This window comes from Mirounga angustirostris, unplaced genomic scaffold (genome assembly GCF_029215605.1).
Source record: "Mirounga angustirostris isolate CCGP_5_RB_7025 unplaced genomic scaffold, mMirAng1.0.hap1 SCAF_4, whole genome shotgun sequence".
In the NCBI taxonomy this organism is placed as follows: Eukaryota; Metazoa; Chordata; class Mammalia; order Carnivora; family Phocidae; genus Mirounga; species Mirounga angustirostris.
Genome location: NW_026991712.1, coordinates 150,743,808 through 150,762,340, shown reverse-complemented (window position 1 = coordinate 150,762,340; position 18,533 = coordinate 150,743,808). Strand labels below are relative to the sequence as shown.

Below are 18,533 nucleotides of genomic sequence, written 5' to 3'. Positions count from 1 at the left end.
GGGTTAAGTGGGAAATGCCTACAAAGAGAATTAGGACTTTTATTTTTGTTCTCATGAATAATTTAAATCTATTTCTTTAATGGTTCGATTCGGTGACTGCCCTTGGTAAACATTATTCTTCATGCTCTCAGGAGCGCTTGTTCGATTACATAAGGGTTAGCCTTTATACATAAATTTTCAAAAGTCCTTCCAACATGGTGAAAGAAAACACCTTTAAATACTCATTAAAATATTGAATAAAATACGTGTGTGTGTGTCTTAGATGTACACACCTGAGACATGTTTGCAATCAGTACACTCTATTAACATCTTTCTCATTTCTGGGGATGCTGACATTTAGAGGGTGCTGGAGGTAGAGGGGAGAGTGTTTGGGAAAGAAGCATCATATTCCTGTGATCTTCTTAGGTTCTTTTCTCTTGATCCTTTTGCCTGAATCGAGCATCATGGCCACCCCTCTGCCAGGAAACCAGAAGTTGAGGATGGCCGTGATGGGGGTACAAGGGCCCCCTGATATATTTATCTGGGGATGACGAATGTCAGTAGTGAGTTCTACAAAGGCACAGGTTCCTGTAACATAAAATCAGAACCTTATATATGTCTCACAAGGTAAAACCTGAGAGTGTAAAAAGTAGGTTAAGATGTGTAAATGCAAGACCGTGCAGTATATTATTGGACTGCCATTTTTATGGAAAATATTGGAACAGGGCCACACAGTATGGCTGACAGGATTGGCGAGGGGGCTGCTGGAGGACCTCTGATGTGTTCCTCTGGTGCCCGGGACAGTGACTGTCCTTAGATGTGAGGAGGAAGACCAGCCCTCTAACTCTAGCGTGACTCTCCCCAAATCTGAGCAAATGAAAGCCTTGTCAAGAGTGGGGGACAGAGGGAGCTGTGAGGAATTAATGAGCTGGTGGAAGAAATATTAAAGGAGCCTTTAAGTACATTTTTAGAATTTTAAGTGGTCTTGCTTAATACACTTAAAGGGCCTTCTGGCCATAGGACATTCTTACTCTATGCTCTGACATGTAGACCCTTCAACAATCAATATTTGTTTGGTTAATGAATTAATGAATTCTGAGAACAAGAAATTATATGAAAAGAATGATTTGGGGAGGAAAGGAAGTTTTTGCACTTTGACTGTATTGCTACTCTTAGAATCAGCTGGAGGGTTTCAATCTGGAGACGAAGGATTGCCGTTAGTGTACATAAAATGTGTGTGTGTGTGCATTTTTCTGGTGAGAATGGGCAAAGGCATTCAACAGGTTCTCAAAGGGGTCCTTGTCAGCCAAAGATTCAGCTTCTCGTCTTGAATGAATGCCTCTTAAAATCTATATTTGAAATAATATCTAAATGTATGCCTGGCATATAACAGGTACTCAGTAAGTGTTCTGTCCTTTTTTGTTATATGTAAAATGGGGATGACATTCATACCTTTTTGGCTTGTACTTTACAGGGTTGTTTGAGGGATCTAGTGAACTACTGAGCATGCAAGGGCTTTCATTCATTCCGTAGTCCTTTATCCAGAACCTACCAATCGTCAGGCCCTGTTCTACATGCAGGAGATGCTATCATAAACAAACCAGATGTGGTCTGTGTGCTGTGGAGCTCAGAGTTCAGGTCACCATTCTTTGTGAGCTGTTAAGTGCCAGACTCAGTAAGATATGGAGGTAGACCCATCTCTTCATGTCTGTTCAAGTACATTTTTATGATATGGCCACCCCTCACTGCCTCCTCCCAGAAAAGGAAAAGCAAACCCTCATCTAAATGTCCATGCCTGCACTGTCACATGTATGCTGTCATGTACTCTTGTGGACTCTTGTGTAGACATGGGCTCAAGTCCCATTTCCTGCGCTAACTAGCCATGTCACCCTGGGTAAGTCATTTCCCCTTTCTGGTCCTCAGTTTCCTCATCATTAAAATTATGGCTTTGGGCTCTGTGGTCCCTAATGTTCTCTGATATCTGTCATGCACCCACATTGTGAACTCAGTTCAGCAAGGGCCAGCTCCTCGTCTTTGTTGTCTCCGTATCCCTGGGGCCCAACACAGTGCTTGGCATTCTGGGGCTCTATCTCTGTTCATCTAGCATTCCCAGATCTAGCCAGAGTGGAAATAAACCTTATTTTTTTAATGTGCATTTGATCTGACAAGTCCAGGAAATAGTGTAGCAGATGCCTTGGGTGGACAATAATAAGAGATGGGATTGAGCAGGTATTTAAGACTATCTGGAAGGACCCAGGATTGTGGTGAAGGAGATGCTATGAAGGGCTGGTTTTTTCAGGAGCACCCTGAGAAAGAGGTTGAGCCCAGCCTCTGCTTCTTAGCTCCCTCCACAGAGATATGACCCTGAGTGGTGATCCAGCAGCTGCATGTGTGAGGCCTTCCCTCTTGCTTTTGTTGTATATTTTGCTGAAAAAAAAAAAAAATGGTGGGAGGGGTGAGGTTAATGCGTTGAGTGTGAGTAATTAGTCATTCAAACCATTGACATTTACAATGACAGGATGTGAGTGCCTACGTTATTGTGCACTGCTCTAATAGTTTATCCCTGAAATTTTCTGCCTGTATAATATTTCTTAAAATATATCACAGGAACATAAAAGATTTAATGCAGTGCTTTGTACAACCATTAGAGTTTGACGTCAACTGATCCTCAATGCTCTATCCTGGATGCTCACTGTAATTCTGTTCTTAATTGCCATTCGGAAGAGGGAAGGAGGGCAAGTCAGGAGTTTGGAACCTGGTCAGCTGCAAAGTTGGCCATGTGACCCACACAGACGGTTTCATGAAAGTACATAGGCACACTTGAGTAACTGATATATTTATTTGCAATGAAAATTGTGCTGTTAGAATATCAAAGGCCTGGAGAAGGAAGTGTTCTGATCTTGCTGAGCCAGTCTCTGTGCTTATTGGAGGATATGCTTCCTGCTAACACACATGTTTACCCCTGATTTGTTTCCCACATTGAGATTACAGGTAACCTCTCTTTAAGATGTATCATGTAACCTTAAAGTATTATAGTTTCATATTCTTGAGTTTGATATCTTTAGATCTTGGCAATTTCTCTTATTTTCCAAGTAATGTTTTAAAATCCTCTCGATTCACTTGTGTGTCAGATTTCATTCTGACATTTTACATTTGTGATTCTTTTTTTAAGCCTGTCTTGTATCCTGGGATGCATCATTAAGACCAATGAGGGGTCTTATTACATGATGTGTATTAACACATTTGCAAGTGTTTCTCAGTTTAGTACATTTTTATTGAGCAAACTCTGTGTGCATGTGTGTATTTTCATCAGTTCTTTCTGAATACACAAAACGAGAACTGTGTAGTGTGTGTGCGGAGCAAAGAGTGCTCCATTTCCATAAGCCAAGAATGACTTGATCTAATTTATAGATCTGGTCGGTTGAAGTAGCTCAGTACCAAACACTGCATCTCGTGGATCCTTTTCAGAGGTTTGGGCCTAATTAGGGTTGTCTGACCTACGGATGGGGTCACCTCCATCCAGCATAATTTAGGAAATCCACATAAGATGTAAGGAGATCAGAAAGCTGGTTGGGGAACTGAAATTACTTTGCTGCGCACTTGATACTTCCTAGGCTTCTCTGGAGCAGGGAGACCTGTGAGATGTTCACATGGACTAGTGCTGGCTTTCACCACACATGTCTGTGAGGCGAGCATCCAGTGAATGAGAGATGAACCCGGCTCTCGGGTGACCTTTAATAGTCATGGTCCCATAAAATCTCAGCACGCTTAGGTATGATTTACATTCTTCTTCATACTCCATCATTAATGTCCCAAAAGCTGCCTCAGTGCAGGATATTTTCTAGGTGTTTGTGGGGCAGCCTTAAGAAGGATGGAGAGCAGGGAATGTGTTCTTGAGATTGTGGGACTGGCTTGTCAGTAAGTCAAAAGGTAGCAGTTGGGTAGCCCTGTGGTTCTGCCAGCCCAGCCTCCTGAACTGGATAAATTCTGTTTTTCAGTTCCTTATCAAGTTGGCAGTGCCCCTTGGGTTTGTTGCCTTAGTGAAGCAGCGAGACAACACAGCAAATGGAGACACTGCTCAGACCCAGGAGGCCCAACAGTTGGGCAGAGCAGAAACCTGCCTCCCAGCCAGGAGTTGTGATGATGCTCTACGACATCATCTCCATTAGCATGTGCCTCCCTTGGGCACATCTCCCTCATGTTTTCCTGGACAGAGCAGCTGAATAGGCTTTGTTCGGGTACAGCTTCTATCAGTGCTGAGAAGAGCTTGATTTAAGATTCTTCTCAGAAACCCTTTGTTTTCTCCTTGCGGTGTGGACCAGACTTCCAGAATCTCACAGTTGACCTGAATCCAAGAAGTTCTGATGATGTGGTAAGCGGAGCCACTTAAGTTACTTACATGATGGTAAAGAATCTTAGAAGCTCCTCTCCTTCCTCAGTCTGCCTTATTCCCCTGACTCCTCTTGAGACTTCTTTTTTTTTTTTTCTTTTGGTTTCATTTCCCATTTGTGATCATTCAGAAAAGAAAACAATTAGAGTAACACCTACGTAGGGCATGATGAAGAATAATAGTCGTAATGCCTCCAGGCATTCATTCTGAAGATAAACCTGCATGTGAGGCTTTATTCCAGTTCACAAAGAGGAAACTAAGGCTGAGTATTGAAGTAACCTGTCTGAGATCACATAGCTAATAAGTGGTAGAACTACAGTCTTAAGTCAGCTGTTGCCTTGACTAAAAACTTACTCCTTTTTTACTTTATCACTTACGCTTCAGTGAGAAAATAAGCAAAAAAACAAAACAAAACAAAACAAAACCAAAAATTCTCTGAGTATTGATGAGGATGTACAGCAACTGGAACTTTGATACTCTGCTGGTGGGAGTGTAAGTTGGTGCCACCATTTAAAAAAGATACTGACAGGGGCGCCTGGGTGGCTCAGTCGTTAAGCGTCTGCCTTCGGTTCAGGTCATGATCCCAGGGTCCTGGGATCGAGCCCCGCATCGGGCTCCCTGCTCAGCGGGAAGCCTGCTTCTCCCTCTCCCACTCCCCCTGCTTGTGTTCCCTCTCTCGCTGTGTCTCTCTCTGTCAAATAAATAAATAAAATCTTTTAAAAAAATAAATAAAATAAAAAATAAAAAAGATACTGACAGTGTCTACTACACAGAACATGCATATACTCTGACCCCAAAATAGACTCCCAGGAATATTCCCAACAGAAATGTGTGTGTATGTAAACCATGAGACATGTGCATAATGCTCAGAGCAGCATTATCTATAATAGTTAAAAACTAGAAACAACTGACATGTTTACCAATAGAAGAGGTAAATAAAATGTGATATTTTCATAATTTCACAATGGAATTCTCTACAGCAGTCAAGTAAAACCTACCACTATATCTAACGACATGGATGACACCCAGACACAATGTGTGAAAAGACATAAAAGAGTACATATTGTGTGATTCCATGTATATAAAGTTCAAAAGCAAATAAAACTAATCTATGGATTAGAAGTCAGTTACCTTTGGGGGGTAGTGTGAATGATGGAGGCAGGGCCACAAGAAAGCCTTCTGGGAAGCTAGTCGTGTTCTAAATCACGATCTGAAAGGTGATTACTCTGGTGTGAATCGTGTTCTCTTTGTAAGGTTTGCATGCTTTACTACATGTATATGAAAGTGCTTATCCCCCCAAAATTCTCTTAGCAGCCAAATGGTGATAATAATGGAAGCTGCTAGTTATCAGTCTGCTAAACCTTGCTTTCCATGTCTATGAGATGTAGAGAATATTGCCTTCTTGTGAGGACTCAGTGAGAGAAGTCACGTCAGACGATTGGTAGAGTGACTTTAATAAATATCAATGATGGTGAATTACATTCCCGCCACCATTCAGGTGTTTTCTATACCTCATGTCACCACCTTGCAAGGCAGGTGGCATTGTTCCCATTTTTCAAATGAGAAAAACTAAGCCTTCTAGAGTTTCTGTCTGTTCCCCCAAGGTCCCACAGCTGGTGAATGGCAGAGCATGATTCCATTTCCAAAGAATTGATCAAGGTCAGAGGCGACGGAAGTCCTATCATGAAGGACGAGTAAGAGATGGTGATGGGATAGAGCAGAAAAGTGGGCTCCATCTGGGGCCAGGAAACCTGGGTGCAGGCCCAGACTCTGCCCGTTTCCCATTGATGACAGAATTCACTGGATGTTTCTGGAATTCATCTCAAACATGAGAGTTTTGGACTAGATTTTATTTCCTTAAGTGCCTTCTGGCTCTGCAGTTTTGTGATTCTCTGTGTTTGTCATGCCACACAGGACCTCTTCATAACCAGGCTCCGGGAGCTTACATCCATTTTCCATGTAGAACGTATTCCAGCTTCATCTTCTTAGTACTTTCCCTGAATCCCATCCTGTAAAGAAGGGCTAATTCCTCCCCTACTGTATGCCCACTGTCCTCCTGGGAGCCGTTTGCCAGTCTGTGTCCTCAGTAAACTCTAAGCTCCTTGAGGGTAGAGACTGAGATTTATTCATCTCTTTTTTCCCCATGCATGCTGCCTGGAACAGTTCACACATTTGTGGAAATCTTTGTTTAATTAACTATTTGAATCCAAATTTAATTTAAATTTAAGCTTTTTACTTTTTGAGTAAAGTGTGAGAGGATAGCCTCAGGCTGTGGTGGACCTAAGGTAGAGGCCTAGAGAGAGCTCTTCCTTTATGTTTTTTATTTTATTAGAGGTCCAGGAGAAACAGTCACTGAGCGGCTAGGGAGAAAAACCATTAGATGACTTCGTAGCTCCCCAGCATGTGCTTATGAAATCTGAAGTTTGATCAGTGCTTAAGCATCAGTGAAAATCTAAACCCTTCCCATATGGAACGGCCCCACTTAATTTAATGTCATTTTACTTTGTGAGATAGTTAATAAACAGGTACTGTATTTGATCTTGTGAGCGTAACCCTCTATATTTAGTTTTTCAGCTTTAATGGAACTATAATTTTAATCATGATTATTACTTTACATTTTAATTATAATTTGGTGTGGCTTAAGTATACATTTCTGAGAGTGATTGTGTAATGAAAACAGGAATTAGCTTTTCATTAACAAAATAATGGGAGAGTTCTCACTGCATTCTAGTCTGTGTTCAAAATCTACGGGCTGGCCTAAAAATAGCGAGGGGAGTTTAACATTTTGGTGAAAAACATGCTTCTAAATTGGCTGTGTTCACAACCCAGTCTCTTTTGCTCCATCTTGCTTTATCTTGTTCTCTTTCTTTTCAAAACATAAAATAAAACAAAATCTTGAAAGAGACTTTACTTGTGTCTTTAAGATTTCAGGAGGCTTATTTTTATTATTTTTATTTTTATTTAGATAATTAGCACCATGGAGCCACAGGTGTCAAATGGCCCGACATCCAATACAAGCAATGGACCCTCCAGCAACAATAGAAACTGTCCTTCTCCCATGCAGACAGGGGCAGCCACAGATGACAGCAAAACCAACCTCATAGTCAACTATTTACCCCAGAATATGACCCAGGAGGAATTCAGGAGTCTCTTTGGGAGCATTGGTGAAATAGAATCCTGCAAACTCGTGAGAGACAAAATTACAGGTATGCTCTTCTTCAATATTCTAGGTTTAGGATTAGCAGCTACATTGTTCCATTAGATGTACAGACCTTAGCAGAAATGCACACAGACGGTGAATGCATCTGAGTGTCTGCAGTGTGTATCCTGCATTTGAGGATGGCACCCATGTGTGTACTCTACATAAAACCAGATTGTAGATTGGGAGGACTGGGAAGCAGATGAGGATGTTGAAGCTTCCTTGGGCTTTACTTTTTGTGAAATAACCCTTCAGTTTGATCCCCTTTTATTCTCCATCAGCCACCCCTGCCCTTTGTTCTACAGTTCTCCATTTTGCCCTCTGCCCTCCCTGTACTCCACACTAGTTTTTATCTCTTCCTTTCTTCTCAGGCATTTGGTTTGTGTGTGTCCAGTGTTCGTCCATGTGTCTGAGACAGTGGTTTAAAGGGGGGCCATTGTGGACTTTGGAAGGAGTTCCCAACTGCCCATTGTCCCTGGGGAGAAATAGGCTCTAAGGATAGCATATTATTCTGTAATAAAACTACACCACAATAGAAAGGAGAAGTTTAATGAAGATCTGCAGTTGAGGTATTTTACTTCATTTCGTTTTGTTTAGTTTTTGAAGATATTTTTTGAGAAGCCAGAGACGTTTTACTTGAAAGTAAAACAATACCCAAACAACTTCAACACTTGAAATTTTTAGCCTCTGATTTCTTCCGAATCGACCAGTGTTTGTTGAGGACCTAATGTTTGCCAGACACTCTAATTCTTTGGGGTAAAGTTTCCCTGCAATCTTTTTGGAAGTGAGTGTATTTCCTCAGAAGACGGCCAGGCTACCTCACGATGGCAAGGCAGCTGTTCGCTGTGCTGCAGTGCTCGGCTGCTGAAATCATGCGCACTCAACTGAGTATCTGGCATTTTTCAGGATTGACTTTTGTTTCCCTTTTGCTGGGAAGTTTAAGAGACAAGCAACTGGCCTATATTAGAAAAAGGAAACCCTATCATTAAAATAGGAAGGTCCATCATCTTGATTTTCGGTAGGGGAATCCAGTGTACCTGTGTGCATGTCGCTGTATGTGTTCTCCAGTTCTTCCACTTCACGTGTAAATCCGTCTCCCATATAAATTAAACACTTTGCAAAATCATAAAACTAAAATGACTGTTGAAAATAAAAGCCAACCCTCCAAACGTAATTTCCTCACCTATAAAGTTGGAAAAGAGTATTTATCTCAAAGGGCTTACTGGGAGGATGAAATGAGAGCCTGGATATATGTACAGTACTGCCTAGCATAATGCCTAGCGCCTAGTGGTCTCTCAGTAAATGGGAGATGTTATTATTATAGATACAGGTAGTATGTTACAAGGAGCGCGGCTGAACAGAGAAATTTTATCAAGGTCTCCAAATAGGGCCAGGAGTTTGATGATCTTATCTGAGAGCGCTGGATCATCCATCCTTTAACAGAATTGCCTGCATTCTCAGGAAGCCAATGTTTAGATTTCTGAATAATCTTTATATAATAGGATGATAATTCAAACAAAATTAAAACCAGTTAACCATATGATTCTTCCTCCCACTCGTGTATAGAAAATGTATTTTTGGTGGAGGCTTACCTTCTAAATAGGGACTCTGCCAGCTATATTAGTGAATATTATTAATCACCTTTTCAAAAGAATTCCCTTAGAACTGTAGTGAGATCTTTGAAAAGTACTGATTCATGGTGTTGTTCCTTGTTTTCTAAAGACACATGTTTAAACAAGCAGATTCCTTTACTGAAAGAATGCTAATTTGGTAGTTCACCGAGTGGATTTGAATAGGAGTGACAGCTTCGAAGACAGCCTTTAATTTGGTATACAAAACCAAAATTGTCAACTTTGGTTTGTTTAGCACCCTCTCCAGCACAAGCAGAGACATACAGTAGCATCTGAGCTTAAAGAAGAAGCTTATGGGTTGAAAGCAGAAATATAATTCAGGCATAAATTTATAATTATGCATTTTTTATATTTCAGGCAAAAAAAAAAGTTTTTATTTGCAGAGAACTTATGGGAATGAGGCAAAGAAATATAGAGAGACCAGAGATATTTGCCCTCATTTGGTAGCAGTGTTTAATAAAAGTAGAACTTGTGGTTGTAAAGAGCGCTTATTAAATTCTTCATTTACACTACCTAATTAATTCTAGCATTTTAAATTAACAGTGAAACTGGTCCCTGCTGTACCATTCCATAGATGCAGCATATTTCCTCCATCCACCAGTTGTTCAGGTTTAATTGACTACGCTAAAAATCAGAGAAGGAGGGAGAGATAAGGCTGTGGGGAGGTGGGGAAGGAGTGAGAATCGCTCTAATGGAAGACCCTCTGAGGCCTACATTTGGTGGTAAGTGATAACACAGGCTGGGAGAGGTGAGGTGTAACACCAGCCCAGTTGAAAGGCTGCTGCTGGTGGTTCAGAAGTCAGGGTGAATGACATCATAGGTATTTTTGTTGCCCTGATTTTTAACATCCCAGTCCCCCCTTTTCCTCCAACACCTCCTACAGATCTCAATACATCTCGATCCTGTGAAGTTTACAAGGAGTTCTAAATATCTAGTGGGAGGATTGGGGGGTGGGAAGTGGCGAAGAGGTAAGAATTCAAGATTAAGATTTTCCAGCCCAAACCACTCCCTAAGAGAATGGATTCCCTTAGAAGGTTCTGGCTTATCAAATTAAGAGAGAAATTGAGAGGAAGAGGAAGAGAGAGAGACTCGTTGTTGATGGTGTTGCGCTTAGGCTGGGTTCCCTCCTGGCTGTGGGTTGTCAATGAATGCTCCATTTGAGAACACATGGAGGGAATTTGGGCATGGACTTAAATGTTTGGTGCCGAGGACATAATTGCTATCATTTATCAAGTACTTACTCTATGCTAGGTACTTGCTAAGCACTGAACATACCTTATTTGATTTAACGCTGAGAACAGCTTCCATTTTCTTTTTTTTTTTTTTTTTAAGATTTTATTTATTTATTTGACAGAGAGAGACATAGCAAGAGAGGGAACACAAGCAGGGGGAGAGGGAAAGGGAGAAGCAGGCTTCCCGCTGAGCAGGGAGCCCGATGCAGGGCTCGATCCCAGGACCCTGGGATCATGACCTGAGCCTAAGGCAGACACTTAATGACTGAGCCACCCAGGCGTCTCCAAGCCTCCATTTTCTTAGATGAGGACACTGAAACTTTGTGAGGTCAAGTAACTTCTCCCGGCAGCACAGGTATTACCAGATGGTGGAGCTGGGGTTCACCCCCAGATTGCAAAAGCATGATCTTATGGGGAAGTACAGGCAGGGTGCCCCTGCTGGTGTTGAGTGAAGACCCCTGCCTAACCCTAACCCCATAACCCAATGAAACATTGTGAGCATCTGAATAGCAGTTGCCGGCCACCCTCTGGAGAGTCTACCTCATGCACCACGGCTTTCAACTAGACTCCTGTGTATGACACGAGGCAAAGATAACAATATTTATCATCCTCTGGGGATACAACTCAGCCTTCAGAGTAGAACCAAATTTACTGAAAGTGCCAGGTTTAAGATTCTGTTACCGTGCTTCTGGACATCTCTGTTACTTATCTTCTCAGAGATATTAGATTTTTTTTTTTCCAATTGCGAAAGGACACTTATCAGGATAATCTAGGTACCAGGGAGAGAAAACATGTCTCCCAAGTTGCTTTTGTGTGCAGCCGTGGACACTTGATGGCCCCGGAAGCCATGTTCTTCCTTTTTCTCCTGCATCCACCTGCAGGCCCTGCTGCTGGAGAGAGAGGGAAGTGGTATGTGGCCCGCGAGATTTCGTGCAACCTAGAAACTCCGGCAAGAAAACATCAAACCCCTGGTAGAAATTCTGTTATTCCCATGAACTGCAGAGAGTTGAATTAATTTCTAATTTTTAATTTTGTTGCCTTTTTGTTTTTTCGGGCTTTGAGATTGCATTACAGATGCTCAGTATTTTAGGGGAGGAAACATGGCTTAGGCAGAATACCGTTAGGTGGCTCAGGGAATGTCTTAAAGCCAACAGAGCTGGAACGCTAAATTACATTTTAATAATTGTCTGTCTTGTCATCACCCCTCTCTAAAAGGAATAGAGAAAGGAGAAAAAAAATAACCCCCCCTAAAAAAATCCCCAGAAATAAATCAGTGTACAACAACAGTTTGATCTGCCTATCTAGATTGTGTGATTATTTGCATCGTAGCGATCAAGAAGAATTATATTTTTACTTGATGTTACTCTTCATGTGCCCATGCAGTATAATTTGTTTATCCATTTCAGGCAGGTAAGAGCTCTGAAGGGAGGTTTTTAAGGACAGAGTGGTCCAAACTGAACGTTATCCATGATAAAGCTGAATATATGGAGTGACCCCAGGTATGGAGCAGACTGTAAGGACTATAGATGGTTGATAAAGGGTGAGGTCTGTGTTAGCTGGAGCTGCTGGGAGAGGTTTGAAAGATAGGGTTAGAATTTAGGTAGAGGGAAGGAAAGCAAAAGTATAGAGCTAAAATTCCAGTCTAAGAACAGAAGACTTTTTTATTCTTTCGTGATTTGGACACAGTAAGTAGAGCTGGGACATGCCTCTTTGGAAACAGCGATCTGAGATGAAGCAGCGTTGCCAGATGAAGTTAAACATACCAAAGAATGAAGCCAGTTGGAGTTGCACCCCAACAGGCAAAGATAGCATTTCCTAAACCTCACCTCTAGCCCACTCTTTCTTTTTTTTTCTTTCTTTCTAACACATGTCTTTGGCTTAATTACTGTTATCATTCAGTGGAAAAGGCAGAACAAGGCAAAAAATACCTTCACTACTGTGGACATCAGGGTGAATAATGCTTTGCCACCACTTTTGTATCTGGAATCACATCTCTAATTAAAGGAACCAACTCAGTTTTGATTTGGTGACAGTGGGTAACTTCTGTTCTTTCTCGGATTTGTGAAAATGCTACTAATCCCATGTGTCCCTCTCAGTAGGTGACATGCAGGACATGGACTACGGCAGTGGGGGGTGGGAGGGTGTATTAGGGCACCAAGACCAGGAAGCATTCCATGGAATAGTCTCTTGGGGTGAAGACGGAAAGGAGAGTGAGGGCTGTGAATTGCTGTAGGTTACCTCATATACTGTCAAGGAACTGGACTTACAGGGCACTATGGGAATGTGACTGAATTTTACATCTGAGGTAACTTTATAAAACAATAAAAGACCCTGGAAAATTCTAAAATATGAAAGTGCTTTTAATTCACTCCTAAAATGTGAATTCAGCCCTAAGGTAAGTTTTTGGCATATTTTCTTACATCACTTAGCAAAGACAAAAAAATAATAGCAGCAGCTTTTGTATGTTTGTGTGTGCCTTATGTATATTCTGGGCACTATATTAGATGCTTTATGCATAGTAGCTCATTTAATAGTAAATTGGGATTTCTTGGAGACTCATAATGATAACCAGTGTTTATTGTGCACTTACTATGTGCTAAGCATTGTGCTGAGATCAGTAGATGGAATTTCATGTAAACCTCAAGATGGTTATTTTACAGATGAAGATACTTGGATTTAGGAATGATTGAATAATTAGTCCAAGGTGACTTAGCTTCCAAGTAGGGGAGCTGGGACTTGAACCCAGGACTGTCTGACTATCACAAGTTGTCTAATTTATAGTTTATCTTTGGCAATTTCTCTAAAAATACTCAACTGACTTCTCCCCTTTACAAGCCAACTCAGCTTTTGTTACCTAGGGAATGAAAACTTTTAGTTCAGGGAAAACAGAATTAGAGTTCAAAATCTTTTGTTTTGATAAAGAGTATACAATGCATTAAAAAAAAAAATAAGTACCAGTGGTTTTTTAATTAAGCAGGTCATTGCTTGCCTGAATGAGGAAGAACAGACTTAGAGTGGTTTTTAACTTCAGATTTTGTTTCTTCACAAAATACTCTTCACTGTGTTCGCCTTTTCTTTCTTTTGCAAGCACTGTATTAAAATGGATGCTACCTTAAAGTTAAGCATAGTTAAAACCCAGCCTCAATTGTGCATAATCCAAGAAAATCCCAAGATATTGATGAGCTAAATGAACTTTTCTACATGCACATCAGAGGGATATCCATTAGTGATGGGAAGGGTAGAGGAAATAGTAGCATTTATCAGCACATTTTGTTGCTGACTTTGAAAATGTGCTTGGTACAGTGCAATGTGTCTCTTGATTTCAGAGGAAAATCAGGCAGATTTGCATCTGTCATTTTATTTATCACCTCCCTGCAGTCATCTTATATGTATACCACAAAGAAGAATGAAAGAATTCTGATTTGTTGACTTGGGGAGGGAAATGGATTATTGTTGGGCTGAATGGAAAATACTTAGTTATGGAGAAGCTTTGGCAGCCTAGTGGAGTTACACAATGGGAGAATAGGGGTCTCCCTTATTAAGGGGAACTTGGAAAATGTCAGAATGTTAAGCGCAGACAGTAAACTATGTAATTATTGTGCCTCTTACACACCCGTCAGGGGCAATCAGAGACCTCCCATCCTTTCTAATTAGTATAAGTTGGCAACTGAGTGGAGCTGTGAGGTTTAGAATTTGTACAGGTACATTCTGCTTCTTTCGACATAATTCTTTTCCCAGGATCGCAGTAGTCAGGATTACAGACCAGGTATGGTTTCCTTTTGCCCCCTGGCTGTCTTTGCCTTCATCTTCCCTTCCATATCAGATGGTTCTGCCCTGCTTCCAAACTCAGATAACCATAGGAAAGTATTCTCACATCCCAGGAGAGATGTCTCAAAGGATTTTTACCTAGGATGTGAATCAGGCCTGGGTATTTTAAGGATTTTCTATTTCTGTACTTTAGCTGACTGTTTGGTTCGTAGGACCAATTCCCTGTTCACACAGCCTCCCGTCCTTCCCCCAGTACATACATACACATACCCCACACATACTCCCTCCTTCAATCCCTCCCCTCTTCTCTGTGTGACCTGATTGATTGAGACTAGGAACCAAGGAAGAAGGTAATGTCAAGCTGAAATTTCCACACATTATCTAAAAAATGTAATTCATCAGCTTCAGGGTAGGAGGAAAGTGCTTTCTGAAATGTGTTAATGGGAAATTCATTTTTTTTCTTGTCTTCTGGGAGGTGTGGCAGGGTGATTTCTCTTTTCAGTCTGCCTTCCCCACCCCATTCCACATCTCCCTTACCGCTCTTAACTGATGAACTCTGTATCTGTCTTTATTCCTTGTAAGAACTAAAGATCTTTAAGTTGCCTTTTATTTTTTCTACAGTCCCCAAATTGAGCTTTGATGGGAGAAGATATTTCTAGTTTGGAGAGAAGATAAAATCAGATAAAGACCATATATTTGTATAAGGCTTTTACATTTGTAAAACATTTTCAGTCAGCCAACAGTATTTATTTAGTGTCTGTGCTCTCAGACCAAATTAATGTTATTCCCTTTCCCTCTCTTCTCTTAAATTCTGTATCAGGGTCTGTGAGGAAGCCAGAGAGGATAAGACATAGTTTGTGCCCACATGTGGCTGCCTGTAGGGCAGTGATGGGGGAAGTCAGGACAAATCTGGGAGCCCTGCAACAACCTGCAGGTCTGGAGGGGGCTGGGATGCACATCACTACACATCCACCTTTGCTGTCTTGTGGAAGGTTTTGTTTTGTTTTGTTTTTCACCAAGGTCCAAACTCACCCTTCCTGACCCTGGCTATTAATTTCATTATCACAGAAAGACTCATAACAATACAGTGAAGTTAGAGTTTTGATGGAATGCCTGCTATGTGTCAGCTACAGGGTTAGGCATATTATTCTATGTTATCTCGTTGAAGCTTTGTCAGTTATGTATGATCAGTGGTATTATCCCCATTTTATAGACAAGGAAGCCAAGACTTAGAATCAGTTAGCTGGAGAGTGGGGTTAGATCTGTCTGACTGCAAAGTCTACGGTCTTTCTGTTACCTTATCACTCTGCCTCTGCTGAATGAATATGAAGACATCAGCTATAGGTGTTCAGAGGAGAAACAGAGGACAGTGGGCTAGGGATCTCGGAACAAGTGTCAAATAGGAGTGAGCCTTGATCCCGGTAGAAAGCAGGTTGTGGGAGATCCATCCGTGAAGAGGAAGTAGCTGAGCCAAGTTTCAGAGACCTCTTCAAGGGATAGTGAATGGAACAGCCAGGACTATTCTGTGGGTAAGCATTAGTGCCCCCTTTGTGTTGATGAAATAACTGAAGCTCAGAAAGGTTAAGTAAGTTATCCAAGGTCACAGCTAATAAGCGGTGGGGCTGAGATTTGAACCCAAGTTTGTCAGACTCCAAAGTCTGTGTTTTTCTACTTTACTAATAAATAACCCAACCTAATACAGAAGGAGGTGGACAATTTGCAGACTCCCCATGGTGTCTATGATTTGAGAATCATTGTTTATCCTGTTGGGGTCAGGTACATGTTCTCTCAGTGACTCTCTTTCCACCTCCTTCAGTTTCTTGCTGACTTTTAAGTTTGGCTTTCTGCTTGGCCCTTGTTTTATAGTTGGATGTCTGGTGATCTGCAAGGTCCCATTACCATTAAGTGGATACAGCTAGTTAGGGTAATTACTCTAATTCCTAAGGCTGCTAATGGAATTTCTCATCACAAACATCTTGAATCAGATTAAATAATTTTATTGGTGGTATGGAATAAAATGTATACTTAATAATCCCCAATATTTGCCATTTGTGTTTGTTTTCAAAGGTTTTTACTTTTAGTACTTCATCTGACCCTTTTGAAATAGCCAATATGGACAATGTCTGTACTCACTTTACAAATGAGGCCAGTGCAGCCCAAGGAAGACTTGAATCAAGAGCACTTGGCTTCTTATTTTCCTTTTTCTTTCTTCTTCTCTTTTTTCTTTTCTTTGCTTGTTGCCTGTCCTGCCTCCTTTTTGCCTTTTTATTTACTTACATGCCATTTGATTGAAAAAGGAATTGAGTTGGCTTTATAAGATAATATGGAAAAGAGCTAGAATTAAAATAGCCATGGATTTTTTTAAAAAGCAAGGTAGAGCAAAATGTGTGTAGAATGAATGGTAAAAGGAGAACCAGAAGGAAAATTAAATTAAATGTGGCTAGGGGACTTTTCCGAGAAGTAAAACACCACCTAGCCCAAGTTTTCTTTACATTGAGGAAAAATAGATGGTGATAACCTTGATCCCATTGTCAAGTGGTAAGCAGGATCGCAGCCCTGCCCCCTTGCCCCCCACACCCACATTAGCCCACAGACTTCTGTGGAGACACTTGCCAGCTGTATGTAATACAGGGAGGGATATGAAGCCTGAAATCACATACATAGAGTTTTCCCTTCCTCATCTTTCTGCTTGAACCCATGTTGGATTGATTGACATGTTTTTTTCTGGCCAGGGCAGGCAGTGACAGAGAGAAGCTGCCAGAGTGGAGTACCTGTTTTTGTAAATAATGGGCCAAAGCGGGTGTTCTGAATTGGGCTTCCGTTCTTGCTGCTGTGAACTGAGGTATTACCAGCTTCTGGGTTTCTTCAGTCTTGCCTGTCCCATCAAACCCTGAAGCTGGACACATAGGCACTTCAGTCCTCTGCTTCCATCTTCCTGGTAAGGGTTCCTACAGTGAGTTCTGGCAGGTTCCCCATTGCCCCGGACTCTGAGCTGGGCAGCAAACAGGAAAATCAAATGTTACTCTCACTTCCCGGTCCTGATCCCGCAAACTGGAACTAGTCCTCAGCCACCTTTTCTCTTCCCAGTGCCCCTTGCGAGTCAGGGGAGCCTTCCCAATGAGACAGACCACACTCTAAATACAAAAGAAAGCGAGCACTACCCCAGTGTGCCACACTCCCCAACATACACGCACACGCGCGCACACCGCCCCCCCAAATGCTTCCTTGTCAGAAATACCAGACACAGTTCAGTGAACTAACCAGCAGTGAGACAGACATCAGTGGAAGTCCTGCACCAGCCCCCAACCCCCCTCACACACACGCTGAATAGGTATGTGCCTGGCCTGGCATTAGTCCTTCTGTCTCTATGGACCTCCATTTTCTCGGCACACGGTAAGAAGACAGATCCTTACCTTACCTTCTTTGCTTGGTACCTGGCATTCAAACCAGCTGACGCAGGTGGAGGCACTCGTAAACCGAAGCAACCTATAAATGGGAAGGGCCCCTTGGATCTCACGAGTCCTTCCCTCTTCTCACTAAGTGTCCTGCCCCTGGGCCAACAGATGGAGAGAGAGAGGGAAGGAAAAGTAGGCATCTATCTGTTCCGGGCTCAGTCCTCAGTTATGTAATTCCAAGGAGGAAGTAGGAGATGCTGTATGAGATGGCAGGAGAGTGGAATGGGAACTCACATTTATTAAGCACCACTGGATGCCAGTTGCTTTATGTTTGTTAGCTCATTTAATCCTGACCACAATCCCGAGAGGTAATAGCAGCCCTGTTCTTTAGATGAGGAAACCAAAGCTCATGTTGTTTGAAGTGAATGACCACACTGTCTGTGTACCCATGTGTGTCTGGCCACATGCTCCTGCCAGTGGGAGCAAGAGACCTTCACGGAGAGGGCTCCTCGCGTTCTTGCTGTTTCATCCTGAGTCTGGCATGCAGCTGTGTAGGGTGTATTCCACCAAACCTCAGAAATAGCTGCAGTAATAATGAACAGCAGTTTTAGTGGTTCTGGAAGACTGTAAATGAAAGCCTTTAGTTCAATATTTGAAAATGCCTGGATGATTTCTGAGATTGTTTTTAAAATCAAGCTACCTTTATGAGTGGCAACATGATAAAGTGGAAGGATCCACCCTGTTCTCATTCCAGCTATGGGACTTTCAGTGGGTCAAACCGTTCTGTGCCTCAGATTGTTGCACATAAAATGGGGATAATGACACTGGCTCTTTCCACCTTACTGTGTCGACATGAGATGAGCTGCTAATGTGTTGGTAAGTCTTTAAAGTGCTATTCCAATTCAGGCTATTACTATGGTCACCTAGAAGACAGGACAT

General features: G+C 41.8%; 1 protein-coding gene across 1 annotated transcript in view; it reads left to right on the top strand.

Annotated features, from left to right (window-relative positions):
- The window catches only part of ELAVL4 (ELAV like RNA binding protein 4), an 88,566-nt gene that overhangs the window by 29,319 nt on the left and 40,714 nt on the right, over positions 1-18,533 (top strand). The window contains exon 2 of the mRNA XM_064589175.1: positions 7,335-7,575. Within this exon, the coding sequence (XP_064445245.1) occupies positions 7,335-7,575 (241 nt within the window). The remainder of the gene's footprint in view (positions 1-7,334; positions 7,576-18,533) is intronic.